This window comes from Bubalus bubalis, chromosome 7 (assembly GCF_019923935.1).
Source record: "Bubalus bubalis isolate 160015118507 breed Murrah chromosome 7, NDDB_SH_1, whole genome shotgun sequence".
Lineage (NCBI taxonomy): Eukaryota > Metazoa > Chordata > Mammalia > Artiodactyla > Bovidae > Bubalus > Bubalus bubalis.
In genome coordinates this window covers 2,374,909-2,399,790 of record NC_059163.1, presented here as the reverse complement: position 1 = coordinate 2,399,790, position 24,882 = coordinate 2,374,909, and the positions used below count along the sequence as shown (strand labels likewise).

At 67.0% G+C, this 24,882-nt stretch overlaps 3 protein-coding genes across 16 annotated transcripts in view; 1 reads left to right on the top strand and 2 right to left on the bottom strand.

The window, feature by feature from the left end:
* Positions 1-1,055: 1,055 nt before the first annotated feature.
* On the bottom strand, positions 1,056-9,078 carry HGFAC (HGF activator). 3 transcript variants are annotated; one of them, XM_025290557.3, is made up of 14 exons: positions 8,375-9,073; positions 7,702-7,870; positions 7,451-7,547; positions 7,153-7,232; positions 6,463-6,585; positions 6,250-6,381; positions 5,969-6,079; positions 5,718-5,892; positions 5,390-5,511; positions 4,496-4,760; positions 2,859-2,998; positions 2,428-2,568; positions 2,191-2,339; positions 1,056-1,306 (listed from the first exon to the last, which is right to left on the bottom strand). In XM_025290557.3, exons 1-14 carry the CDS (start codon positions 8,693-8,695, stop codon positions 1,124-1,126), a joined length of 2,208 nt encoding a protein of 735 aa, XP_025146342.3. In that variant the 5' UTR covers positions 8,696-9,073; the 3' UTR covers positions 1,056-1,123. The 3 variants fall into 3 exon arrangements, with proteins under 3 accessions (XP_025146342.3, XP_006074671.3, XP_025146343.3); XM_006074609.4 differs by having other exon boundaries at positions 5,426-5,511; positions 8,375-9,071; XM_025290558.3 differs by lacking the exon at positions 2,428-2,568 and having other exon boundaries at positions 8,375-9,078.
* LOC102416089 (translation initiation factor IF-2) lies at positions 3,579-16,931 on the top strand. Of its 3 annotated transcripts, none has more exons than XR_006552124.2 (3): positions 3,579-4,326; positions 15,338-15,508; positions 15,753-16,931. XR_006552124.2 is itself a non-coding variant. In XM_044945573.2 (2 exons), the coding sequence occupies exons 1-2, from the start codon at positions 3,909-3,911 to the stop codon at positions 15,335-15,337; spliced, it is 495 nt and encodes a 164-aa protein (XP_044801508.2). In that variant the 5' UTR covers positions 3,579-3,908; the 3' UTR covers positions 15,338-15,564. The 3 variants fall into 3 exon arrangements, 1 of the variants encoding a protein (XP_044801508.2); XR_006552123.2 differs by lacking the exon at positions 3,579-4,326 and adding an exon at positions 14,643-15,106 and having other exon boundaries at positions 15,261-15,508; XM_044945573.2 differs by lacking the exon at positions 15,753-16,931 and having other exon boundaries at positions 15,261-15,564.
* The window catches only part of RGS12 (regulator of G protein signaling 12), a 116,619-nt gene continuing 101,804 nt past the window's right edge, over positions 10,068-24,882 (bottom strand). For 2 of the 10 annotated variants that reach the window (XM_044945564.2, XM_006074607.4), the window contains exons 11-18: positions 24,268-24,462; positions 23,946-24,019; positions 23,439-23,565; positions 21,342-21,438; positions 19,854-19,924; positions 19,389-19,542; positions 17,316-17,747; positions 10,068-10,541 (exon numbers count right to left, since the gene is read on the bottom strand). In XM_044945564.2, the coding sequence (XP_044801499.2) occupies positions 10,315-10,541; positions 17,316-17,747; positions 19,389-19,542; positions 19,854-19,924; positions 21,342-21,438; positions 23,439-23,565; positions 23,946-24,019; positions 24,268-24,462 (1,377 nt within the window). In that variant the 3' untranslated portion in view covers positions 10,068-10,314. Of the gene's footprint in view, positions 10,542-13,453; positions 13,794-17,315; positions 17,748-19,388; positions 19,633-19,853; positions 19,925-21,341; positions 21,439-23,438; positions 23,566-23,945; positions 24,020-24,267; positions 24,463-24,882 lie in introns of those variants that run through there. The other 8 variants (XM_044945570.2, XM_044945571.2, XM_044945568.2 and 5 more) reach the window with 7 other exon arrangements.

Below are 24,882 nucleotides of genomic sequence, written 5' to 3'. Positions count from 1 at the left end.
ACAGATCCTCACTCCACACCCACAGGGAACAAGGTCGGGGAGAGCTCGCACCAGGCAAAGGTTTGGGGGCACTGAACCCACAGTGTTCCTGGAGGCTGAGAACGGGCGGTCAGAGGCCCCAGGTCCACCAGTGGGAGCTGCTGTGTCTTCCGGGGGCCGGGGGGCCGGCACCGGCCTCTGCCACCCCGGCTGTGGCCCGCATGAGTTGCAGTCCACTGACGGCTCTGAGCCCCACCCACGTGCTGGGCCAGCAGGCACCCACTGTGGTCCTCTCTCTTCCTCTGGCTTTGCCAGGGGGCCGGGCGCCTACCTGGTGATCCTGTCCTGACAACTCTGTTCCCTGCCCTCCCAGCCTCCCCAGCAGCTGGGTGTGGCCACGAGACCCTATTCGGGCAGACAGAGCGAAACACAAAATCCGCTGGAGAAGGGGTTCCAGGGGAAACCCATCCTCTCCTGATAAAGGGGCTGTGGCTGACCACTGTCTGACTTCCTGCTACGGGAGGGAAGCAAAGCTCTCCAGCCCCATCGGTCAGGTCTGAACACAGTCCTGACTGAGACGGGGCCGAGAGGCAAGGGGTCTGTGCCTACCTGTGTGCGTGACGATGGGGAGGGACTGGAAAGGACCTGACCACCAGGCCTCCCAGGACGTCAAAAGACTGAGTGGAGGGGGAGGGGCAGCACGGGACAGAACTTTCTAGGCAGCGGTGGGAGCAGGGTGAGCAAGGGGCCTGGTTGGTTCATGAACACAGGGAGGCTGGGGTGGCCGGAGCAGTTTGGGGGTCAGGGTAGGGCAGAGGAGGGTCTGAGAGCAGTCTGGCTGGGAAGAAGTTCCCACCTGCATCTCTTGACCCGAGTCTCCAGGCCGTGGGGCCAGACCCCTCCTGGTGGGGTCACAGACTCCCTTCTCCACTGAGGAAGGGCAGCTGGGGTGCTGGCTCGGGGGGCCCCCAAGCCCCGAGGGCACGTCATCCACAAAGCTGGGTCGGGGGGTCATGGCCTGGGAGGTAAGGCAGGGCTGGGGGGCTTGGGCAGAGGGGTCGGCAGTGTGGGCGGGGTCTTGGAAACATCTTTATTGGCAGCAAGGAGGGAACACCAGGACACAAGGCCCCGGGGCAGAGGGGGCTCAGGAGGGACTCGCGGGCCGCTTGTGGGGGCGAATCCGGTCGTTGATCCAGTCCACGTAGTTGGCCAAGCGGGTGTAGACGCCAGGCTTGTTGAGCCGCCCGCAGCCATCGCCCCAGCTGATGATGCCGTACAGGTAGGCCACGCCATTCTTCTCGCAGGCCAGTGGCCCGCCGGAGTCCCCCTGTGCAGAGCGGCCCGTTAGGGCCTGAGACCCGCCTGGAAACCGCCCACCACCCTTCACGCAGCCTCCCGCACACCGACCCTGAAAGTGCCTCCACAGGGGTCCGGAGCTGCCCTGGGATGCAGATTCTCAAGGTGGACCCCAGCAGCCTGGGGTGGGGACGCACGACACAGGCACCCCGAGCAAGAGAGCGGTCCTGCTCACTCTCCCCCAGCCCCAGAGCTGGCGAGGCCTCCGGCTCCCAGGCCGCCGTTCCGCAGGCCCTGCCCTGCCTCCCTCTCACCTCCACAGCTAGCAGTGCCCTCCTCAGTCTGGCTCTCCACCCACCCACCAGCTGGCACCCTGCTGGAAACGCCTCTTCACCTCCTGGCAAACTCCTATTCACCCCTCAGGACAGGTGCAACTGCCCCCTCCTCCGTGAAGCCATCCTTGACCTTCCACAAGGCGTGTGCTGGACCACGTGGTCCAGGGGCAAGCCCCCGCACTCTTTGCCACTTCTCAGATGGGTAACCCAGGAAAAGCATGCAGACCCCTCTAGGCGTGTCTCCCCACCTATGAACTGGGGAGTAAACCAGTTTCTCCATCTCAGCCCTGAGGCACAGCCCCCCTGAGCAGGCCTTGATAACCGGGCTATTGGGATCGGCAGACCAATTGAGCCCACTCGGGAGAAGGCAGGGTGAAATGGGCTTTGGCCTTTGGTGTCATGTGGACAGTCCTGCCCTCAGTTTGAAGTGCCCAGGCTTTGGGATCTGGCAGGGACAAGAATCCACCCTGGGGGTGGCCACCGACTGGGAGGTGGGCCTCTGGCCCCACCTCCTGGCTGGCCCCGCCGGTCTGGCCACTTTCAGCTCCAAGCTCTGGGGCGGTGGGCTGTCCAGGCTAACCTGGCAGGCATCCGACCTGCAGTCGAAGTAGCCGGCACACAGCATGTTCGGGCTGATGTCGGCCCCATACACCTCAGGGCTTCTGCACTTGTGGTCCGCGACCAAGGGCACCAGCGCCTCCCGCAGCGAGGGGGAGTAGCCGCTCACGTCTGCGGGCCGACACGGGGGCGGGGTTGCTCAGGCTGGGTCGGGCCACCGCTCCTGGGGGCACGACCCTGGCCCCCTGCCCGCACTCACTCTCATCCTGGTGGCCCCAGCCTGCTATCTGGCACTTGTGTCCCGGGGGGAAGGAGCTGCCAGGCTCGGGCAGACAGATGGGCTGGACAAACTGGGAGCGGACGGCGCAGCGCTCCCCTTTCTTCTCCAGCCGGATCAGGACTGGGCAGGAGAGAGGTCGGAGGTCAGCCTGCCACGCGGGGGCCCGTGACAGCCAAAGGTGGCCACGGAGTCACATGGGGTGCAGCCCACTGGGCCGTGGGGACTGTGTCCTGGGAGGCCCCGGAGGGAACTGCAGGTAACCTTCCCCCTCCTCCTCACCTTCTCCCTCCCTCCGCCCTCCCCCAGCCCCCATCTCTCCCATCCCTCCCATCCCTCCCTGGAGAGGCTGAGGACTCCCCCAGGCCTGCCTGGCGCCCGCTCCCAGCACACAGCCTCAGGCAGAGCCTCACCGAGGTCGTGGTCACTGGGGTTGAACACCGAGTACAACGGGTACGGGATGTACTTCTCGATGCCAAACGTCTGCGTCACGTCCGTCGTGCGGTTGAAGAAGTGCTGGCCCAAGACCACGGAGACGCTTTCCCTGGGGGGGCTGTGCAGCGGGGGCTGGTGGCGGCATGACCCTGGGCCCCTGAGGTCGGCTCGCCCCTCCTCCGACACTGTGCAGTGCCCCCGCCCCCAAACCCTGGGAGAGACCTGAGCAGGGGTGCAGCGGGCTGCGGTGTGGTGGGGCGTGGCAGGCTACGGCCACACCCACAGTCCTGGCAGCACCACCTCTAAGAAAGCCAAGGCCCGCATGAGCCGGGGGCCTCTCATGTGTCCAGGTGGGCTCAGTGCTGAATGGGGCCCAAGCTGGTGCAGGTCCAGGTTGGGGCACGGTTCGGCCCGGTGCCCCTGGCCTGGAAGCAGGCCTTCCTATGAGGTCACCCAGGGGTCCAGGAGCCTGAGCACTCCTCTCACCTGCTGACCCCCATCACACCTGCCCATGAACGCCCTGTTCCAGCCACCTGCTTGGCCCAGGCCTGGGACCACTGCTCTGGGGCCCCACCTTCAAAGGGTGGGTACCTTCACCCAGCTGGGCCCCTCCTGTGATATGAGGAGAGGATGCCGGCTCCCCTCCTCCAGCCTGTTAACCACCCCCACCCCACCGCGTACAGGGGAGGCTCCAGGCGGCGTTTCACAGGTCCAGCAGGGAAGGAGGCGGCCCAGGCCACAAGCACTCGGCACAGGGCTGGTGCCCACTTCCCCCACCCCCGCGGTGCAGTCCTTAGGGTGACTGGGGGGCGTTGCTCATTTCGGACTCTCATGCAGCCAGACCCCAGCCTGCCCCAAGCCCCTGACCCCTGGGATGACACTGGATCCCTCCCCCCCGGAGAGAGCCTCTTCCCCTCAAGGCAGAGAATTTAGGAGAGGTGGATGGGCAGGCCTTTCCCAGCTCTGAGCTCGCTGCCCCTACCCCTTGGGTGTGGTCGTGGGCCTCACACCCCTGACCCCGACCCCGGATGCCAGCCCCGGCCGTCCTTGCCCACCCGGAGGAGCCGAGCGGGCAGGACCTCAGGCTCCCGGGGCCCCTACATGGGGCCACCTGCTCCTTCTGGGCAGAGGCGGGGCCGGGGCGGGGCCTCAGGGCAGGCCCCGCCCACCACCCTGCCGCGCAGGCGTGCCACCTCGCCACACCCCGCCACGCCCACCGCCCTGCCGCGCAGGCGCGCCACCCCGCCCCGCCCCGCCGCGCCCCAAGCTCCAGACTAGGGAGCTCCCGGGAGAAAGGACCCGCCACAGAGACTGGGGACTGCGCCCCGGGGCAGGAGCGCAGCGGCTCTCGCAGTCTCCGGGCCCAGCACCGGGCTGAGCGCGGAGCCCCACCTGAGTCAGAGGGGCGACGGGGAGCGGAGGGACCGAAGGACGGGGCTTACACGGGTAAGGTGGGGACGCGCGGGTGATGCTTAGGAGCTGCGGGCGTGTGCGCGGATGGCTGGAGGTGGAGCCGGGACGCCGCGTGTAGGGCCGGGCGGGCGGGCGGAGAGGCGGATGGTTGAAGGGGGGACACCGGGATGGATCGTGGACACTGGGGCCCAGGGCCGCTCACCTGTTGGAGAAGCAGTGGGCGGCAGACACCACCCAGCAGGTGTGGACGAGGCTCCCCGCACAGAAGTTGTTCCCGATGTAGATGGCGGCCAGCCAGGGATGGGAGCCGGGCAGCGAGGAGGAGCCGCCGATAATGCGGGGCCGCAGAAAGGTCCTCTTCTTGTGCCTCTTGCCGCAGGTCTGGCGTCCAGCTGGTCCAGCGGCTGCGGGCTCAGGCAGGGTCAGCAGGGCCTCGGTGGGCGGGGGCTGAATCCTGGCAAGGGATTCTGGGGACACAGATCACTGGATCACGCCGCAGGTCCTGGCTGTGTCCAGGATTCTCTAGGCCCCCAGTGGTTCACCTGCCTCCAGCCCCAGCCTAGGCAGCTCCTCTGAAAGAGGAGCCCAGCTCACGCCCAGCTCTGCCCTTGGGTGGGGGGTGGTGGCGCAGGGCACAGGACTTAACTCTGAGCCTGTTTTCCTCATCTGCAGGATGAGGAGAACTGTGCCTGATCACAGGCTTTGCAGAAGCCAGGGTGGCCCAGCAGGCCTGGCAGGGGTTCCTGTCCCTTCCAGCAGCCTGGGACCCCAGAGCCAACCCGGGATGGGTCAGAGAGCCCTGCAGCAACGGGGCCAGAGGGCAGGCTGGCCTCTTGGAGCCGCCTACCCACCAGGGGCTGACCCCAGGGACACCCAGCTGTATCTGTGTCCGTGGGGACCGTCCGGGCACAGTGCAGAATGCCTGGGCCCCCTGACCTCTGGTGCCGACCCACTGCGTGGCTTTGGTCCAGCCCTGTTGTGGTGAGCCTCAGTCTCCCCATCTCTCAGATGGGCCCGTGGTCCTCTGGGGAGAGGCGGCTGCACGTGGGGGTGTAGTGGGGAGACCCCAGTGGGGTGGGGCCAGCCCGGTGCCCACCCTGCTCCTCCCGAGACCACCTCCAGCTGTGCGCACCGCAGGCCGCTAGGCGGCAGTACTCCCAGGAGAGGGCGCTGTCCTTCACCACGTAGCACCAGGGCCTCTCGTCCTTGTCTGGGTTCCTGGTGGACAGGGACAAGCTGGTGGGTGGGGGTCACGGCCCCTCAGAAGCAAGGGGGGAGATGGGGACGCCTGCTGGGGGGGTGGGGGGTTCCTGACCCCCGCAGAAGCCTCTGCTCCTGCAGGTGGTTCTGAGCCCCGGCCCCAGCCTGCACTCCCTGAGCAGCCTCCCGAGCAGAGGGGTCAGGGCCGTGGGGACAGTGCTGACCGGCAGTAGGCGTGAGGGCCCAGGCCCAGGAGGGCCGCGGCACCCACGGAGTCCACGTGCAGCTCCTGGTAGAGCAGGTCGGAGTTCCAGGCCAGGCAGCTGAGGCCCGAGGCCGCCGTGCTGGCCACGCCTCGGTACTCGGTGCCAGTCCCCACGAAGCAGCGCTGGGCGGGCACTGTGGGCGGTGGGAGTGCGGTGAGCCTGGGCCGCGGGACATGGGGCGCACAGCGCTCTGAGGCTGGGCGACTCACCGATGTTGCAGAGCCGCCCAGCGTAGTCTGGGGGGCAGGCGCAGACGGTGGTCCCGGTGGCCACGATCAGGTGGCAGGAGCCCCCGTTCAGGCAGGGGCTGCTCAGACAAGCTGCGGGGGAGCACTCGGGAGCTAGGCCTTGGCCCCAAGCCGGAGGCGAGGGTGGGGTGTCTAGGCCTGGTTCCCGCCCCGGTGCCCCTCTCTGCTGGCCCTGGGAAATCCCTTCCCAGAGCGCAGGCTCAGTGACGTGGCCCGCCCCGCCAGGCCGCGCCCTCGAGTACCTGTGTGGCGGGTCCCCTCGCAGCGGATCTGGCCCCCCGCGCACTCGCACTGTTCCACGCGGCCCTGGTGTACGCGGGCCCAGCGATCACCCGGCTCCAGGTACTCGTAGCGGCTCTCGTCAAAGCACTTCTCTGGGGTGGGGGGGCAGGGGGCACAGTGAGGCACTGTTCCCGCCTGTGGCCGGCGCCCCGCCGCCCCGCCGCCCCGCTTACCTGTACCACAGTCCTGGCCGGTGAAGGCCGCAGGGCAGGTGCAGTGGTGTGACTCGGGGTCCTGCGTGCTGGAGCACGAGCCCCCGTGGAGGCAGGGGCCAGAGGCACAGGGGTCCCGAGGGGCTGGGCACACGCGCGAGGGAGGGGGGGCGTCTGAGAGCCCCACAGGCTTCGGGCCCCCGACCCACACCGTGACGCCCCTTGCTTGCCAAGGGCCTGCCACCTTCAAGATGCCCCTTCTAAGGCTCCTCGGGGCGTGTGTGCCCTGCAGGCCTCCACCCTCCCCACCCCACCCCTGCCCAGCTCTCAGAACCTGGGCAGAGGCCTCTGGCTCCGCATCCGACACCCTGAGAGCTGGACCCCGACAGGCAGCACACTGCCCCTGGAGCGCCCTGGCCCCCTGAGCAGGTCTCCAGCCTCGTTCCCTGCACGGGGACCTCTCTGGCCCTGCTGGGCCCAGCCTGACCAGCAGGGGGTGGTGTGACCCCAGCAATAGCCAGAGCAGCTCTGTGGACCCCAGAGAGGGTGGGACCCTGCCTTGTGGGTGGGCGGGTGTTCCCCACTCCCCACTCCTCCAGCCCCCAGGCCTGCAGTGGGATGAGCACAGGACAGGACCCCCCACCCCAGTTCAGCTCTGACTCCCCCCAAGAGATCACCCCCACCCCCAGCTCCAGACCCCTGGGCACCCACCTGGGCCCCCCCGGGGAGCGGGGTCCTGCACACAGTAGCCCCAGGCCCTGTCCCGGTCGTAGTTGTGAGTCGTGGCACACCTGGGGGTGAGGCGTGCGCTGATGGGGGAGGGCGCCCAGAGACCGGCTCGTCCCGACCCCGACTCAGGCTGGCTGGCTGGCCACTCTGGAGCGCTCTCCTGCTCAGGCCCTCGTTCATTCACTCCACCTGCTGCATGCCGGGCTCAGGCCGGAGTTGGGAGGGCAGAGGGTGGGAGGGCCTCCAGGGTGGACTCGGGGGCGCGGGGACCGGGACCCACCACTTCCTGTGGGCGCCTCCCTCTGTGGTGCAGGAGTGCAGCATGCGGCCGCCGTAGCGGAATGGGAAGCTGCAGGGCTGCCCGGCCTCGGTGAGCACTGCTTGGGGGAAACGGGGGTCAAGGGCTCCCGCGCCGGGTGCCTCCTGACCCCCATCACCCACCCCACTCCACCCCCCGGGGCTGCGGTGGTGCCCCCAGACCCCCGTCTGGGGGTCACCCGCCTCCTCCTCCAAGAAGCCCTCCTAACGCACCTGTGCCCCCAGGGCTGTTGGAGGGGGCTCCCCTGGGCAGGGGGGTGAGCCCTCCACCAGGGGGCCCCTCTGTCTGGGGTGCTCCTACGGCTGCAGTGCTGGGGGTCACTGAGGTTACAGGGGTCACAGGAGTCACCGTGCCGTTGTGTCCTGGGGGCTCCCTTTGGCTCTGGGAAGGGCCGAGAGGGCTGTGATGGGGGGTGTGGGGTGGGCCCCTCACACAAGGACCTGCCTCCATTTGCACGTCGTGTCCTCAGGCCTTGGAGTGGGGACCAGGGGACACTGGTCTCAGCTGAACACTGTCCCCTCCCCGCCCACCCAGTCCAAGGAGCTGGGACACCAGCGTCACTGCCATCCAGGCTTGAATCCTGGGGGTGGGGTCGGACGAGAGCAGCTGTGTGGCTTTCAGAGCCCCCCCATAACCTCAGACACGTGGACCCAACAGGCCCAGAGGGCAGGGACCAGCCCCTGCGCCCCCAGACGGGGGACCAGCAAGTTGGAGCCCTCGGCCTCCTGTCCCCCAGGCCCGCCCAACATGCCCACCTCGGCCCCGAAGGTCCACTTTCCCCATGGTGGGCCCCTCACCCTGTCCACACCTTGCCCTGGCCTCACCCCAGGACCCGGAGTGGGCCCAGGGAGCCTGTGGTCACAGAGCTGCGGGATCAGCACTCACCCTGGCAGACTGGGGCTGCACCCCGCGAGGCAGCAGCAGCAGCAGAAGCAGCAGCAGGGCCAGCCCAGGTGGGGGGCAGGGGCTGGCGACCCGAGCCCAGCACCCCATGGCTCCTCCTGGGCTGGCGTGAGGAGCGGCGGGACGCGGGAGCAGGGTGAGGGTCAAGGCTGCCGGCAAATGATTAACCCTGGCTGCCTCCCGTGCTGGGAGGTCCGCATGTCCGCCATATCTGCCGCCCAGCTCACCCTGCCTGGGCCAGCGGTCCCCTCTCGCCTCCGCCATGCTCTTCCTGGACCTGACCGCGTCCTGCAGGCACCGCATAGACGCCTCCTCCAGGAAGTCTTCCAGGATGACGTGGAAGGAAGGGGCCTGGAACCCCCAGTCCCAGCTTCCGGTCCCCACCCAGCCAGAGGGCTGGCCACTGTGTACTTATGAGCTGTACTAACCAGAGCAGCTGTACGTGCTGGGCTTTGGCACAGCCCCATGGCCGGCAGGAGGCCCGGCGCAGAGGAGCATGTGCGCACTGGGGTGGGAGTTGAGGACAAGGCCCCAGACAGGGACTTCTGCCGCTGTCCTCCACAGCACTTCTGTCTGTCCCCTCCCAGGGCGAGCCTGGGCTGAGGCCTCCCATGCGAGGGGAGCAGGGAGGAGGCCTGCCCCCAGCCCCCTGCCCCAACAGCTCCTGGACCCACAGGGGCGCTGCCTCAGGAAGCCCAGGACCAGGACCACCCATGCCGTCCCGCCTCCCCCATCCCGAGCCCCTGGCCAGGCACCCGGGCCCATTGAGACCCGGCTTCGGGCCCTGCCCTGGTCTGGGGGCACTTTGTTCCCCGACCCATGAATGGGGACGGGGTGTTGCCCCCCAGACATGGAGTCGTGACCCCAGCCGGCCTGTGGTTTGTGACTGCAGCCACAGGCAGAGCTGCTCGGGGACCCTCTTCAGCAGTTTGAGGGGGTCACGGAGGCCAGGGGGCCCTGATCCCTGTGAGCTGGCTCAGCTGCCGACACGGGGCGGAGGGAAGGGCTGGTCTGGGGGGATTGGCCTGGCGTTGCAGCCACCTCGCTGGGCACTCCAAATCGCCCTCTGGGCCCCCGTTTGCCCTCTGGGCAGAGAGAGGGAGTGCAGAAATGGGGGGCACCCAGCTTGGAGGCGGTAGGCACTGGCCCTCTTCCATGTGGGCACCCTTGGGCCCAGCTCAGGGCGCGGCCCCGGGGGTGCTGAGGCTTAGGGCCCTTCTGCAAGCCTGGAGCACTTCTCTGTGGGCAGGGAGCTCTGCACGGGCTCCGTCCGCCCGTGGCACCATCTCTGCCTCCCTCCACCCCACGCCCTGCCCCCTGGCCTGGCTGCCACCCCTGTCCCCTCTGGATCCCGGCCTCAGGGCCTTTGCACAGGCTGCCACCCTTTCCCAGGCCTTCTTGGGCAGGCAGGGCTCCCCCGACATGGTCACTGCACAGACTGGCCCTGCCAGACCACTCTTCTGGCCCTGCCAGACGACAAGTGGTCCTAGACAGGGCAGGACCTCGGCCCGCTGCCCACACGCTGGGCCCCGCGCCCCCTTAGGTCAACCTTGTTTTCCTGCCTGCCTCTGATCCCGCCCCCCTGAGCTGGTCCCCCGCGACGTGCCTGGGGCCACGGGGGCCACGGCTCCCTGGAGGAGGGCCCGTGCCCCAGGACCCAGCACGAGGCCAACAGTCGGGTCCACTCTGACACTTTATTGCGGGAAGGCTGGGCACCAAGCAGCAGGGACAGGGCCACCAGCCCTCTGAGCCAGCCCTGGTGGGCGTCTGAGGCCAGGCCCCCGGGGGCGGCTGACCTGGCCTGTCCGAGGCCCCCGAGGGGAGCTCAGCTGCCCTCCCTCAAGACCACTGCTCTCCACGCGAGTGTCCCAGCCAGCAGCCTGGGTGCAGGGTCCGCAGGGATGGGCCGGTGGGCGGCAGCCTCAGACGAAGGTGGCATGGTGCGGGCTAGCCTTGGGCTTGGCGGTTCCCCCGGGGACGGGGCTCGGGGTGGGGCAAGCCAACGTCGGGGCGCCACTGGCCCATGGCCTCCAGGGGGCCGTCCGCACCCCCGGGATGCTGCCGGCCGGCCCAGACGGCGCGCCAGTGACTCGGTCCACATCTGCGACTGCGCTGACCAGGGGGTGTCGGCTGCCTCGGGCCCTGCCTGCTGCCACGGGGAGAGGAGAAAGGCTGTCACCCGCCTGCCCGCCCTGGCGGGAGATCCCGGCCACCCTCTTCGCTCAGACCCTGCCAAAGGGTTCTCGCGCCACCACCCCCTCCACCCCGTGCGTCCCGGGGGCGGCAACCTCTGCCCTGCGGCCCCTCGGCCTGTGCTCCGGGGAGCACTCAGCAAGTACCCTGAGGAGGGTCCCAGGCCAAGGCGGGCAGCAGGCTCCGGGGAGCGGGCAGGGCGAGGGTAGCTGCTGTCCTGAGTGCTGGGGGTAGGGTCTGGGGGTGCCTGGCCTGGGGGACTCGTGTGCTGGAACCAGCGGGGCCCCTCATCTGGCAAGGGGACGCCCGGGGCTCCCTGCCCGGGTCCAGTGCAGGCGGGAGATTGGGGACGGCTCACACAGCAGGGCCTCTGTGGGAGGAGCTCAGAGGCGGGCAGCTCCCCTCCACCCCACCCCCAGCCCCTTGTTCTTCCCTGGGGGAGGCTGTCTGTAGCCAAGGGGTGTTGGGCAGGTGGTTGTGACGGGGGCTCTGGGGAGACACGCGCTTCTGGGCTCGGGAGCGCGGAGCGCTGGGTGGGGCTGTTGCAGACGGGCTGGACCCTGGGAGCAAGGGCCTCCGCAAGCACTTGGGGTCTGCACCCACGGGCCGCGCTGCTGGCTTCTCAGGGCCATGGTCCCCAGGCGAGGATGGGGCAGGGGGCCCCCAGGGCCCTCCCGACCTGGCCCCACCGTGGTCCACGTGCCGGCGGCTGACTGGGGTGCGTCTCAGCCTCCCAGACCCTGAGCCCCTGCCGGGTCCCCCTCCACACTCTCCCGCTTCGCCAGCAAGACCGCAGGCCAAGCGCCCCTTCCTCCAACCTGCCCTCTCACTGCTCAGAGCAGCCAGGCCCTGATTCTAAATACCCGCCTCACCCCCAGGAGCTCCAGGCTTCCTGGGACTGCCTTGGAAGCTTCCAGACACTTTGGTGGGCAGCCACACCTCCCCACCCACCACCCTAGGCAGTCGTCACTGCCCTGTCCCCCTGGCTGGTCCCGGGGTGGGGGTGGGGGGGGGGGGCGGGCCCTGGCGGGGCAGAGGTGCAATCCCCAGGAGCCAGGCGGGTGTGCACAGGGCACCACTGGGTGGGCGCCTCAGTCTCAGTCCCGACACGGGGCTCCCCAGGTTCACCCCCAGGACAGGTGCCAGGCTCAGGGCCACAGGCGGGACTCCAGGTCCCAGTCGGGCCAGGTGTTGGTGGGGAGGCACAGCATGTCTGGGGTGGTCTCGGTGAGCCTGAGCCAAGGACCCGCCAATGTCTGGGGTGCGGGGGAAGGCGCCCTGGCCTGGCCCGCAGTGGACAGGCTCGAGGAGGGGGCTCCAGCCCAGAAACACGGGGTCCGGCTCCCCTGACCGCCCCTCCCAGCCTGTGGGGGAGGTGGCAGGAGGGGCCCCCACAGCGGGTCAGCCTCACGCCTCCCAGGGGAGCTGCCCAGCCACACATGTCCCACCTGGGCAATGTGACAAGGTCGGGGTGGAAAGTGGAGACGTTTGCGAGGAAAGGGGCCTGTCCAGGGCTCCCAGGGTCCACATGGAGCAGCCGGGACTAGAAGCTCCTCCCAGACAATCAGTCCTTCAGTCATTCAACAGACATTCCGCTTGGGCCTGTCCCGGGCTTGCCAGTAGGCCCCCAGGGCCAGGAAGCCATGCGGTGGGGCTGGTCTGCCTTTGGATCTGGGGCGGTGGGGAGGGGCAGGGCTGTGCTCCTCAGTTGCTGGCCCCAATTTGGGGCACTTGTCTGGAGCGTTAAGAGGCCTGTGGGCCCACACACACCACGGGGTACGGCCTGCTCCTGTCCAGCCCTGCTCAGACCCTCCTGGACAGAGGCTGGTGAGCGGTGTGGCCCCAGCCACGGGCCCTCTGGTGCCCAGGCAGCTCGCGGGCTCTGGACGGGCATGTCTCAGGAGGGTGGCTGCGGTCCAGGCTCCTCCCGCCGCCCGGACTTGCTCCTCTGAGGCAGCGGCAGCCCCAGGCCTGTGACTCAGTGTCCGGGGCCCAGCCTGAGCGGTGGGAGGGCAGGCGTCACGGCCTCTGTGCCAGGGCCTGCCCGTGGCGACTGCTCTCCTGGCCTCCCCATGACCCTCCTGGCAGGGGGTGGAGCACAGAGGACCCCCATATCCCCCAGAGTTCGAGGGCGACCACTTCCAAAGGAGCCAGGCTGCCCTGTACACGACGCTCGCTCCTGGCACTAGCTGGCCCCAGTCCTCTGTCCCACGTCCCCCAGACCCTGCACGTGGGGCCGGAGCCGGAACCTCACTGCCCACCTCTCAAGCTGCCCCGGGGATCACAGGCCCGGCCCCTCGGCTGACCGGATTCTGTGACTCTGACCAGCACAGCCAGCCCCTCCCTGGGGGCACCATGCTGGAGCCCTCACGGCAGCTGGGACCCAAAAGCCCCTCCCAGGACCCTGCGGCAGCCCCTGGCCAGTGGCCGGTCTGCTCTGGCCCTCAAGGCTCCACATCAGGAGAAGGACCCTCTTTTGGGGGGCCGGCAGGGCTCCCAACAGCCCTGGTGTGGCCTGACCCCTCGGCCACCCCCAGGGTCACAGTCTGGCCTCAGCCTCCAGACCTGCTGGGCCCTCGCGAGGCCCCCGCCGGCCCTGGGAACCCCATCCCACTCGGCGCCCTTCGTGGAGGCTGCCTGGGCCCCCAAGGGCAAGTCAGGGGACAGCCCAGCAGAAGCCCTGGTTCACCCGCGGCTCCCCCCACCTCAGCCCCCAGTCTGCGATGTGGGTGGGTGCCGGCTCGAAGCCCCTCACTCAGCAGATCTCTGTTGAGCACCTACTGGATGCCAAGACTCCAGCCAACGGCAGCACAGGCTGGGTTGTGGGGGCCACACGGAACCCAGGAGGGCAGACCTGGGGGCGGGGGTGTGGGCAGGGCTGCCCCAGCGGAGGTGGCGGGGGTCGTACTACCAGCCACCAGGGGCCCGTGGGTTCCACTGGGAGACACCCAGAGGTCGGGTGGCGTGGAGCACCTGCGGGGCACTTGGGGGAGACACGGAGAAGGGGACGCAAGGGGGATGGACACGCAGCAGAGACCCAGGGCCAGCGGCCAGGAGGCCGGAGTTGTCCTCACCCATGCCGGGGCCTGGGGACGGGTGTTGGGCCAGCTTGGTCAGCCCAGGGGAGGCCGTGGAGGCGGAAGCCCGGGACATCTTGCGGGAGGTCCACTCAGGTCCATCCTGGCCAGGGCAAGGCCGGGGTGCTGTGCTGGAAAGACGGTTCTGAAGAGAGCCCTGGCTTAGGGCTGCCCTCCCGGGACCCCCGAGCACCCATGTGCCCCTGAGAAAGTCCAGCAGCCACCCCGTCGGCCCGGGAAGGTAGGAGTGCGCAGTGGGGGTGCCCCTCTGCCGCCCAGACGGAAGGGCCAAGCTTCCGCTGAGGAGGGGATGGCTGATGGACAAAGTGCAAAGGAGGTGGCAGGGGCGGGGAGGCACCTGGAGCAGGCACACGGGGCTGGGGTCCGGGCTGGGGAGACCGGCGCAGCTGTCCCAGGAGGCCCTGACGCCCTGGCCACAGGCAGCGGCCCACTGCGGAGCCGGGCGGCCTCCCCGGTTGTCCCTGGCCCAGGGCTCCCACCTCACCTGGCCTTAGCAGGTGAGACACGCCAAGGCTGTGGCTGGGGGGCGGGCGGACAGGGGCAGAGGGGCTCCTGGGACTTGGGGCCACCCCGAGGGCACGCAGTCTGGCCGCCTGCACTGCCCAGTGGAGGGCGTGGCCCCTGAGACATGCCTCCAGTTTCCACGGAAGCTGAATTACTAGGCCACAGCGCCCCCTGGCGCGTGGGCTGCATGGCAGCACTTCCTGGATCCGCGGAGAAGTGAGTGCGGGCCCCTCCCGCTCTGGGGACCGGCCGTGCCTGCGGGGGGCGGGGGGGCGGGGTACGCGTCCCCAGGGTGCAGGGCTTCCGCCCCGTCCAGTGCTCCTTGGGCTGAGCCCCCAGTGGGGCCAGGATGGTGGCGAGGGCTCCTCGGGGAGGGTAAGGGAGAGACTCAACCAGGACCCTGACCCAGGCCCCACCACCCAGCTCGCGGGAAGCCTGCCCAGTGCCTGGCTGGGGGGCGGGGGCGGAGGGACACACTTCTCTCAGCCCAGCGCCTGGTTGCAGGTACCACAGGGTCAAGCCTGCACCCAGGTTGACACCCCGCTGAGCGCTCAGCCGGGGGCAAGGCCAGGACCCACCCCGCCCGACACCTGGGGGCGAGGGGGTGCTGGACCGGGCCCCACCACCACCAGTCAGCGCTGCAACAGCTCCTCTCCTTGGCCTTGGACACCTTGCTCTCTCCCTGGGAACATAGGGCCCTTCGGGGTGACTCCCATGCCTTTGCCACACCCATCCACGTGGACAGCGGCGTCTCAGCCCCCTGCTGAGTGAGCCCTGAGCCCTCTGTAGGGCCCTGGACACCGTCCTTGGACCTGACACTGGCTCCATCCGGGCCAAGGACTCACACCCACACCCAGCCGGCGCTCCCTGGGGCGGGACGTGCCCACCAACGCCCAGGGTTTTGCTGGATACCAAACAGGTTAACAGGACCAAATCCACAGCAGGCCATGCGGGAAGGCTGTGCCCTGCGTGGGCACGCGTCCGTCCAAAGGCCTCCAGCCCTCGGGCTCTGACAGGCCTCTGAATGTGGGCGCTGGGGACCGAGGCCCACCCTGACGGGACCCTCTCCTCAGGGTGGTGCAGACCTGGCAGCCCGGGGCTCCACAGCTCACGAACTGGCGGCATGGCCGTACTGTCTCTCTCACTCTAGAGAGAAGGGTCTCAGTGGCCACCCTCTAGGAAACAGCTCACAGCACCTAAAACTGGGGACGCACTCTGCGTGAAGCCTGCCGGTGGACCCCAAGAATAAGCACACTGGCTTAAGGGTGCCTGCAGTGCCCCACTGGCTGGGGAACCCCCGGTGCTGTTCTGAGTCACCAAGGTGAGCCCGAGGCTCATGGGAGGAGCACCCCCCCAGGACACCCGAGGAGGCAAACATCCAGGGCTCCCACCTCGCTGGGGGTTGGGGGGCAGTGGGGGTGGCCACGGTGGTCAGAAGCAGCTGCCGGCACTGGCATGACCTGGGTGCCTACCCACCAGTGCGCGGGGGTAGGGGTGGGGATGGGGCTCACATGGCCCCAGTAATGTGCCGGGAGACGCAGGGACCCACCCGTCACCCTGCCCAGGCTCCGGAGCGAGAAGCAGAAGACAGAGGCCCCACTGGGTAAACCGCGTGGGCCCGATGCCCAAGCAGAGTGTGGAGCCGGGGAGGATGTGGCTGGACCACGGGCAGCCAGCACGCCTGCGCTCTGGCTCACGGGTGACCAGGTGGAAGGATCTGGCCGCCTCACCCAGCAGCGCTGGCACCCCCACCTTCAGCCATCCGATCCCTAACCCCCGGGCTCAGGGAGGGGCGAGCCATGCCCTCCGTGTGTTGTGTCTGCCCGTCCAGCACTTCCCGCCCCCCGCCCTCATGCAGCTCTGTCTGCAGATACACCCGAGGCGCCCAAGTGTATCTAGAGTGATCTATTTTCAAAAGCCAGTATATTAAACAATGAATTACATGGAAATGTACAGTGTTTGCCATGGATTAAAATACATCTATCGTTTTCTAAAGAGAAAACAGGTTTTCAAATGAAGGAGGAAAGAGTTTTCAAGCAGTCTGATGGTCAGACGTAGAGTTTATTTCTCCTGGAGGAGCACAGACTCAGCATAGATGCAGCTGCACACGTGTGCAGGGGATGGAAGGGGAGACAGGGTTGCAGAGCAGGCCACATGCGAGGAGGAGGCCCGGCTTGGTCTCCGCAGGGAGCCCGCTCACACAGCCGGTCCTCCAGAGCCACCCCGCACACCGAGCCAGACCACCTCGGCCCGGGGTCCCCAGAGATGTGGCTGCGGGTCCTGGAGGACCCATCCCAGGCAGGACTCAGGCAAAAGAGGCCTTCCCGGCAGCGGAGCAGCCCACAGCGAGGGTCCGCGCATCCTGGGGCTCAAGGAGCTGCCCCGCGGGCTTGGCCCTCTCCAGACAGAGCGGTGTGCCCCCTGAGCCCCTTCTCCAGGAGGCCGGGGGCCTCACTTCCCCAGCCAACATTCATATGTCTCGGGACCAGCTCACGTGACACGTTCACACTTTCGTTTGGAGGAACCCCAGGCCCGTGGGCCCCCACGTGCTCTGACCAATGTGCAGAGGGGGAGCAGGCCCCCGCGGCCAGACCTGCGGGCTCACCGTGGGCCTCGGGCTCTAAGCCACACAGGGCTTCTCCCACTTGCTCAAGACACATACTCTTTTTTTTTTTTTCAGTCTTGAGATTAAAATGCTGAAAGTGCTAGTGATTTAGATTGTAAAAATAACACACATTTTTCAGAAATCCCCAGGGCCTTGCTTGGAGGCATTACTGCCCTGGACTGGGGAGAGGCACAGGGGACCGCGCCGTGGCCCGGTGGGGGTGAGCGCCCCCCACAGGAGGCCTCCTCGGTGCCCGCCGCCCCCTCCCACCATCCTGGCCACTCTCTGACCTCAGCGGCGCTGGGTCCTCTCAGAGAGGGCGGGGCAGCCAGGACAAGCACGGTCACCGAGGAGGAAGCACTCTGAACCCTCCCTTGAGAGACTCCGGGCGGGGGGTTCACTTCCCACCGCTCTCTCGTTTTAATTGGAAACTGTGTGGACAATGCCAGCGCCGGGCGGCCAGCGTGGGGCCAGCGGGAGGAGGGCAGTCAAAGGGGAGCAGGGGCGGCGCGCCCGGAGGTACCTGGTCTCGGAGGTGCGGCCGCGTCCCGCGGGGCGGGGGGCGGCGGCAGGAACGTGCTGTTGGGGCTGCTGATGTCCCCCTCCCCCGTGAGCGTCAGGTCGGCCACGTGCTCGCCCTCCTCGGTCTGGACGCTGCCGACCTCCACTTCCTGCGCTGGTGGGCTGGGGGTCCCGGGGGCCCCAAGGGGCAGGCTGTCGCCGGAGCCGGGGCTGCTGGCCGGGCTTTCTCGGGGCAGGGGTGCCTGCTCCTCGCCGTGACCCGTCACAGGTCTCGGGCCGAAGGCCTTGGCAGCGGCTGAAGGGGAGGGGGCGAGCCCTGGGGGGCTGGGGGGCAGACGCAGGAACTCGGGCAGCACGAGGTCCTCCTTCCTCAGCAGCCCGCGCTGGTCGTCTGCTCTGCTGCTCTGAGCTTTGGAAATGAGCTCAAAAAACTCTGGGAAGAAATCCCACATTGACCAGGTTTTAGAGCGGGTCCCCTCTGGCCCAATGCAAGTGCGCATCTAGAAAGTTCTGTCCCAGTGCCCCGGGGCCTCCCCACCCTCTAGCCTCCACCCAGAGCCCGTGAGGCTGCAGGCCACGGGCACGGCTCTGGTCCTCCCTGGACTAGCTCTGGGCACCGGGGCAGCAGCCACCTGGTTCCCTTCTGAGCAGGAGGGAGGTCGCTGACCAGACGCCACGGCCTGATAAAGCCAGGAGGCCGGGTGTCCAGCGCTGGTGAACCTGTGTGCGGGCTTCCTCGGGCACCACCTGGGCCTGCGAGCAATGCCCGGCCCTCGACCCCCTCCTGCAGTCCCGGCACCCCCGGCCGGGTACTCTATCTTCCTGGATGCCCCCCAGAACTTTTCCTGTTCTTGAAAGTGGAAGTGTTAGTCGCTCAGTCGAGTCCGACTCTTGGTGACCCCATGGACTGTAGCCCCCCAGGCTCCTGTCCATGGGATTCTCCAGGAAAGAATACTGGAGTGGGGTGCCATGCGTTCCTCCAGATCGTCCCCACCCAGGGATCGAGCCGCGTCTCTTGTGTCTCCTGCACTGCCGGTGGGTTCTTTTTACGGCTAGCTGCACCTGGGAAGCCTGTTCTTACCAGGGTGGGTTCTCAACTGTAACTCAAGTCCACCATCCCAGGTAGATGGTTTCTACACTGAGTCTTTTTGGGGTTAGCTTAGCTAACTAAGGTTACAGTCTTAGCTTCTGACCACCAAGGAGCCTGAAACCTCACACCTGAGGGTGCGCAGAAGGCGGGCGCTTCGGCGCAGGCGCGGCCGGGCAGCGCAGGCGCTGCGACGAGCCAGCCGAGCGGAAGCACTGCCGGGTTCAGCCGTCACAGGGCAGCTCAGAGCGGGGCTGCTCCTAGCGTTTCTCTTGTGTTACAGGCTTCTGGAGGGAAAGCTTCCCGCCTCCCTGTCTTTCACGCGCTGCCCTCCTTCGTCCTGCAGTCCGGGGACAGCGCGGGCGGCCGGCCCCACGGCCTGACACACAGCGTCTCCTCCCGGCCTCTGCAGCCAGGGCTCCGCCTCACCTGGGTACCCGCCCCCGCGAGGGCCCGCCCCGTGGAGAGGACCCGCCCCCTTGGCAAAGGCCCGCCCCCTGACAGGACCCGCCCCTGGCAGGACCCGCCCCCTGGCAAAGGCCCGCCCCCTGACGGGATTCGCCCCTGGAAGGACCCGCCCCCCGGCAAAGGCCCGCCCCCTGACGGGATCCGCCCCTGGAAGGACCCGCCCCCTGGCGGGATCCGCCCCTGACAGGGCCCGCCCCCTGATACGACCCGCCCTCCCCCGCGAGGGCCCGCCCCCTGACGAGGGCCCCGCCTCCCAGGGACTCTCAGCAGGACAGCGCTGTGAGGGGGACACAGAGACCACCTGTTGCAGCCCCAGGCGGGGGCTCCCTAACTCCCAAAGGGCCCGGCCTTCGGTCTGAAAACTGGGTCCTTAGTAAGGTTACACCGACACGTGTAGACCCACACGGGTGACTTCTCAGTGTGAAGGGGTCACAGTCACCCCAGTGGCATAACCCAGAGAAGGTTCTAGGGGTCCTACGCATTCACGAAAAACGTGCAAGTTTTAAAAAGTACACGTACCCTCTGCTTCGTCCAAATTAATTTTCTGATATTTTTTTTTCCCAATCTTTGCAATAGATTCTTCTCTCTTTGAAAGCCGGGGCTCCCTAGCATTCTTCCCATTTTCTCCTTTAATTTTAATAGAATTAGACTTGCCTAGTGTTCTCTCCTCTCCCTGCGTCAGAAGGAAAGTCAAAGTTCCACTCACGTTGCAGACACAGCAGCACGTTCATCAGTTATATAACAGGGGACTTGGAAACACACACTGCACGGATTTGGACTTTACATGAGTTGCAGAAGTCAGTTGCAATAAAGACTGCGTGTGAGGCACACACACCCACCCAGCGATTCCCAGTCCAGTGGGAGCGGGCACCACAAAGGGGCCCTAGAAGAATCCCCCACCCCGGGGTGCAGGCCCGACTGGAGCAGAGGGCCGCGGGGGCCACCGCCCCCAAGCATCGCAGGTGCGGGGTGAGGAGAAATTACCGTAGCCGAGTGATTCCTGGAGCTGGCGTTTACAGCTGTGCTTTGTCTGACCGGCGCACTTCTCTGTTTATCTGTGGACACCGAACACAGTTGAGATAGACTTTGTACTGCAGTGAACCGCAAACCCACCTCCACATCAATACAATGACGTTTATACATCTTTGAGAGCAAAGCTGCACAGAAGCCAAGGTACGAGAGGTCCCTTATCTCCATCACGTTCAGTCCGAGGTGCCCGCACAGGGCCAAGGGCCAAGGGCCAAAGGACCAGCGCCCTGGACTGGCCGCATCTGGACAGGGCGGGGTGAGGGTGACCGTGCTCACTGGGCTCTGCAGTGACAGAAAGGGCCTCCTGGGGACTGTTTGGCACGAGTGCCTTTAGAAAGTAGGAGGCTATCACATTCATTATGTATTTTCAACCACGGCCACCGCCCCAAGTCAGGGCCGCAGGCTGGCCCCCAGCCCTCACGCTGCATGGCCACTGCTCTGGCCCAGGACGGGCCGGCGCAGTCCTGCCATCCCATCTGTGAGCAGCGTTCCGCACCCGGCACACACCTGCCTGCGGCTGCACCTTCAGGCTCACCTGTGCACATGGGCCAGGGGGTCCAACCGCATCAGACCCTGGAGGGGGTGCTGAGCACCCGCACCCTGCTCAGGCCACTCGCCCCCAGACCAGCCGCCGGCCAGGGGGAGAGCGCACTGCACTCTCAGAACCCAGATGGGCCCAGAGGGGGACGAGGGGCTGCGCTGGAGCCCCGAGGGCAGAGAGGCCACCACAGTGCAGGTCACCTGGGGGGACACAGACGAGTGACCAGTGCCCCACTTCAGAGCTGAGTCAGCCTGGGAAAGGGATGGGGCAGCTCCCCGCACGGCCCTCCACTCGCCTTGTTCAGTGGACTCCAGGGACTCCCTGCAGGAGACACGGCCCCGCTACCCTCCACCTGGGAGGGGCTGAGCGCTCTGGGGAGTGCCAGTCCCTGAGACTCAAGGCGAGGCCAGGTGACCTGACAGAGCCCCGGCGGTCGCACTGCCGCGGGGATCGCTCTCCCTGAGAGGCTGCGCGGGCAAGGCCAAGGCAGCGAGCGTGGGAGAGCTCAGTGAACCGCTGCCGCCCTGTGCACAGGCGCTCCGTCACCGCCCAGTCTCCACCCAGGCCCCACCTCAGCCACCGCTGGGCCCGGAGCAGCAGCAACACCCTGGGGTCCTGGGCCCTCCTGCAGAGGATGGGGGCCCTCCAGGAGCAGAGCACATGCCAGGGCGCCCTGGGGCGCCCTGGGGTCTCGGCAGGGCTTGTCGCCCTTCTCCCAGCAGAGGAGACACGCTCGGCGAGGCCCCAGCGCTCCTGCCCACAGTCAGATGCCCGTCAGGCTTGAACTTGGCCACGGTGGGGAGCTGCCGGGCCCCAGGAGACCCTAAAGCCGTGAGCAGCCTTCTGCAGCGTCACGCTGAGACCGGACAGCAGAGCCCGGGACCCGGCATCTCTCCGCTCACCTTTCCCTCGGGAGGGGTCCTTCTCCTCCAAGATGACCCGCTGTCCGTCCAGACTTGAGATGGGGGCCCCAAGGTCCAGGGGCTCCTTCTCTCCACTCTAGAGGCAGAGATGGTGTAATGAGCAGCCCACGCGGGCTGGAGCTCTCCGGAACAACCATGTGTGGTCCATCTGCCAGCAAGACCACCCCAGGCTTGATGGAGTCACATAGGCCAGCTGACCCCAGGTCCTGCCACCTCAGCAGGGCTGGCCACAGACTCCTGACGTGGAATGACACGGATCCCAAGCGCAGGCACCCTGAGGAACCTGCGTGAACGGGGCTACCACCTGGAGCCAGCTGCGGGCTACACCGAGTCGGGTTGAAGACTCAGGGGTCGAGGTCACACGATGGTACCACTAACATGTGCGTCCCCAAGTCAAGCTGGCCGAAGTCTCAGGGCCTCTCTCAGCCTGCAGGGGGCCACCCCGAGCCCGCCTCGCTGGTCCTCAGTGCGCCAGGAAGTGCGTGTAGGGCTTCACGCCCCTCCCTGAGAGCAGGGAGCAGGCAGGTCTGAGGCCCAGGATCCTGCCCTTCTCCCCTGGGGGACTATTTTGCTGTTCGAGTCCCGCAGCTTCTGTCAAAAAACAATCTGAACGTGCAGTCTGGCTCTTGAACTCCTAGTGACCCTACACTCAGCCAGAGCTCCAGCCAAGTGGGGAGCGGACAAGGCTAGCAGGTCCAGGTGGCTTACGACCTCCTGGCCTCAGTGGCCCACAGCTCACCCAGGAGGGTCTGCGAGAGGGTCCCAGGACAGCCGTAGCCTCGTGTTCTACCCTCCCCAGTTCCCCCAGCCTCTCCCCTGGAGCGGCTGGACTGCCCTTCTGGCTCAGGCCCCAGCAGGGAAGGAGCCCTGCCCGCCAGCCAGCCCCCTGGGACGGAAGCCCCACAGTGACCCCACGAGCAAGCTGCCCTGACTCCCCCACTTTACAGATAGGTCTACAGGCACAAAGCATTAGCCATGGCTTAGGATCTCAGCCAAGGGAGGGCAGGGAGGCCACGTGGCACCCAGGCCGTGCCCCTCTCCATTGGGCATATGCTAGACTCCAGATTCTGGGGCAGCACTCCCCCCATCCCCTCCCCCACCGTCCCAAGCTGGGCGGGGGGGAGCCCTGGGTTCTCCTCGGGACTGGTCCTCTGGCTCAATTCAAAATTTCTGAACAATTCTGGAGCTCATCTCAGAGAAAATAAAAATCCTAAAAATACTTACAATTGTAGTTCTGATACAGTATATTTTGTAAAGAAAGAACACAGGCCACGGGCCATAAGTGCATGCTCAGTCACTTCAACGTGTCTGACTCTTCATGACCCCATGGACTGTAGCCCGCCAGGTTCCTCTGTGCATGGGATTCTCTAGGCAAGAATACTGGAGTGGGTTGCCATTTCCTCCTCCAGGGGACCTTCCCCACCCAGGGACCGTGTCTCCTGTGACTCCTGCGTTGCAGGCGCATTCTTTACCGCTGAGCCATGGGAAAGCCCTCAGTGGGTCCTGAGTCACATCTCAAAGCAAACATGTGGTGCGTGTGGGGACAGGTCCGAGCCTGCTGGCCCGAGTCTCCCCAGATGCCGTCTGGCGACAGGGTAGGGCTCTGCTCTGTCCCTCCTTAACCCGTTCACCAAGTAACCCGATGGCCGGCTGGGAAATGCCAGAGCACCATCAGACCCTCAGCGTGTGGGCAGCCGGGCAGTTAGCGGGCGCGTGAGGGGCTGGTGTGGATGGACCGACGTCTGGTCAGGTGTGCAAACGGCGGGACGCTGCAGAGTTTCCCTTTGTTGCTTTTCTTGGCCTCCTTGGGCCAAAACCCCCAAATCTCAACCCAAACCCAGAGGGCACGATGGAGGCAGGAACAGCGAGCGTGTCCACTGCAGGGTGACAAGCAGGCGGGCTGGGGTGACGGCCTCTCAGGGCTCCGGGCGCCGCCAGCCGCTCCTCGCCCGCCCCTTGTGACGCCACAGCTCACTCTGTGGACGACTGGGGGCAAACTGCACCCTGGCAGGCTGGAGCCCGTGGGCAGCTCGGAGCACAGAGGGCCCTGTGTCCCTGGTCAGCCTGGTTACTCACCAGCCGGGCCACCAGTTCATTCAGCCGCAGGCCGTACTTGGCCGCCACGGGACGCAGCACCTCCGTGACGGGCTTGCTGGGTTTGGCCTTGAGTCCCACGGATCGGTTAATCGGCACCAGATCCAGCCTGGGCAGAGGGGGAGAAACAAGCACACCTTTGCCACACGCACGTGCAACCCTCGCGCAGACACTCTCCCTCGAGAGCACAGCGGCACCCACAGAGTCACCGTCACCAGGGCGGCCGGGGTTCCACAGGGAGAGCCTGCGGGGGCTTCTCCAGGGCCTGAGGGCCGCCAGGGTGAGACGGCCCTACACTGGGTGCAGCCTGACGGTGGTTGCCGGCAGGGAGCGTGACCCTCTGGCCCCGGGGGCTCCTGCCCCTTCCAAGCTCACAGTGGGGGTGTCAGCCCTCCCGTCCCAGCAGAGCGGAGGCCAGCAGAACAAGTCGTCAGAAACAGCCCTGTGACTCTGGAAACCTTATGGAATCAGCAGCTGTATTTTTCTTACCGAAATAAAGTGCGTTTTTCTAGGCGCAGGTCCCTGGACTCCAAGATGCTACTGTCCTGATGCAGCACCAGAGGCTTCGAGCACACGGAAGGGACAGAGAAGGCTGTCAGCGGGGGCCGGGCACGCGGCCACTGGGAGCACAGCGCCGCTGCGGAGCCCGGAGAAGGCTGCCTGCCAAGGGAGCTCACAGCCGGGCCGGGCTCCCGGCCAGGCCTCCAGCAGAGGTGAGGTAGACAGACGCGGGCGGGCCGGCCCCCCATCGGCAGGACCCCCACAGGACAGGCACCCCCCAGAGAAAGGCCCGAGGTCTCTACAGCCGCACCTTGTCCCCGCCCGCCAGGAAGAGGTCCACGGCAGCCCCGTTGATGCCGTGCCGCTCACACAGCCCAGCCAGCACGTCCTTGATGGAGAGCCCGGCCCTGACCAGCACCACGCAGGCCGTCCCGTCGGGCAGCTGGATGCTGCAGTGCTTGGCTGGCTTGTCCCGCTCGGGCGCGAGGGTCCTGCAGGCCTCTGGCTGGGGGCAGGGAGACACGGGGTGGGCACAGGGCGGGGCTGCTTGGGCAGGGCTGGCGCTGCTTGCACACGCGGGGGGGCAGCAAGGTGCCCCCCGTGCACACCCAGCTCCAACACACAAGCACACGACCTGCTCTGACAAGCGTGCTGCGCTGCAGGGCCTCCAGCCACACGGGAGGGAGCCAGCACCTCTCGGAACCTCAGGCGCCGTCCGGACAGGCCCACCCTCCATCCTATGGGTCTAACTCACAAGGGTTAGGCTGACAGCTAACCACACAGCTTTCCTGCTCAGAACAGGACGGGTCTTTACACTGTGGTTTCTGGGGGTCCGGTCGTGGCCTCCCTGACCCAGAAGCGCATGGAGTCACCTCTGGAGCCCCGTGGGGCCTCTTGGGGACCACGAGCTGCGCTGCCTGCTCGC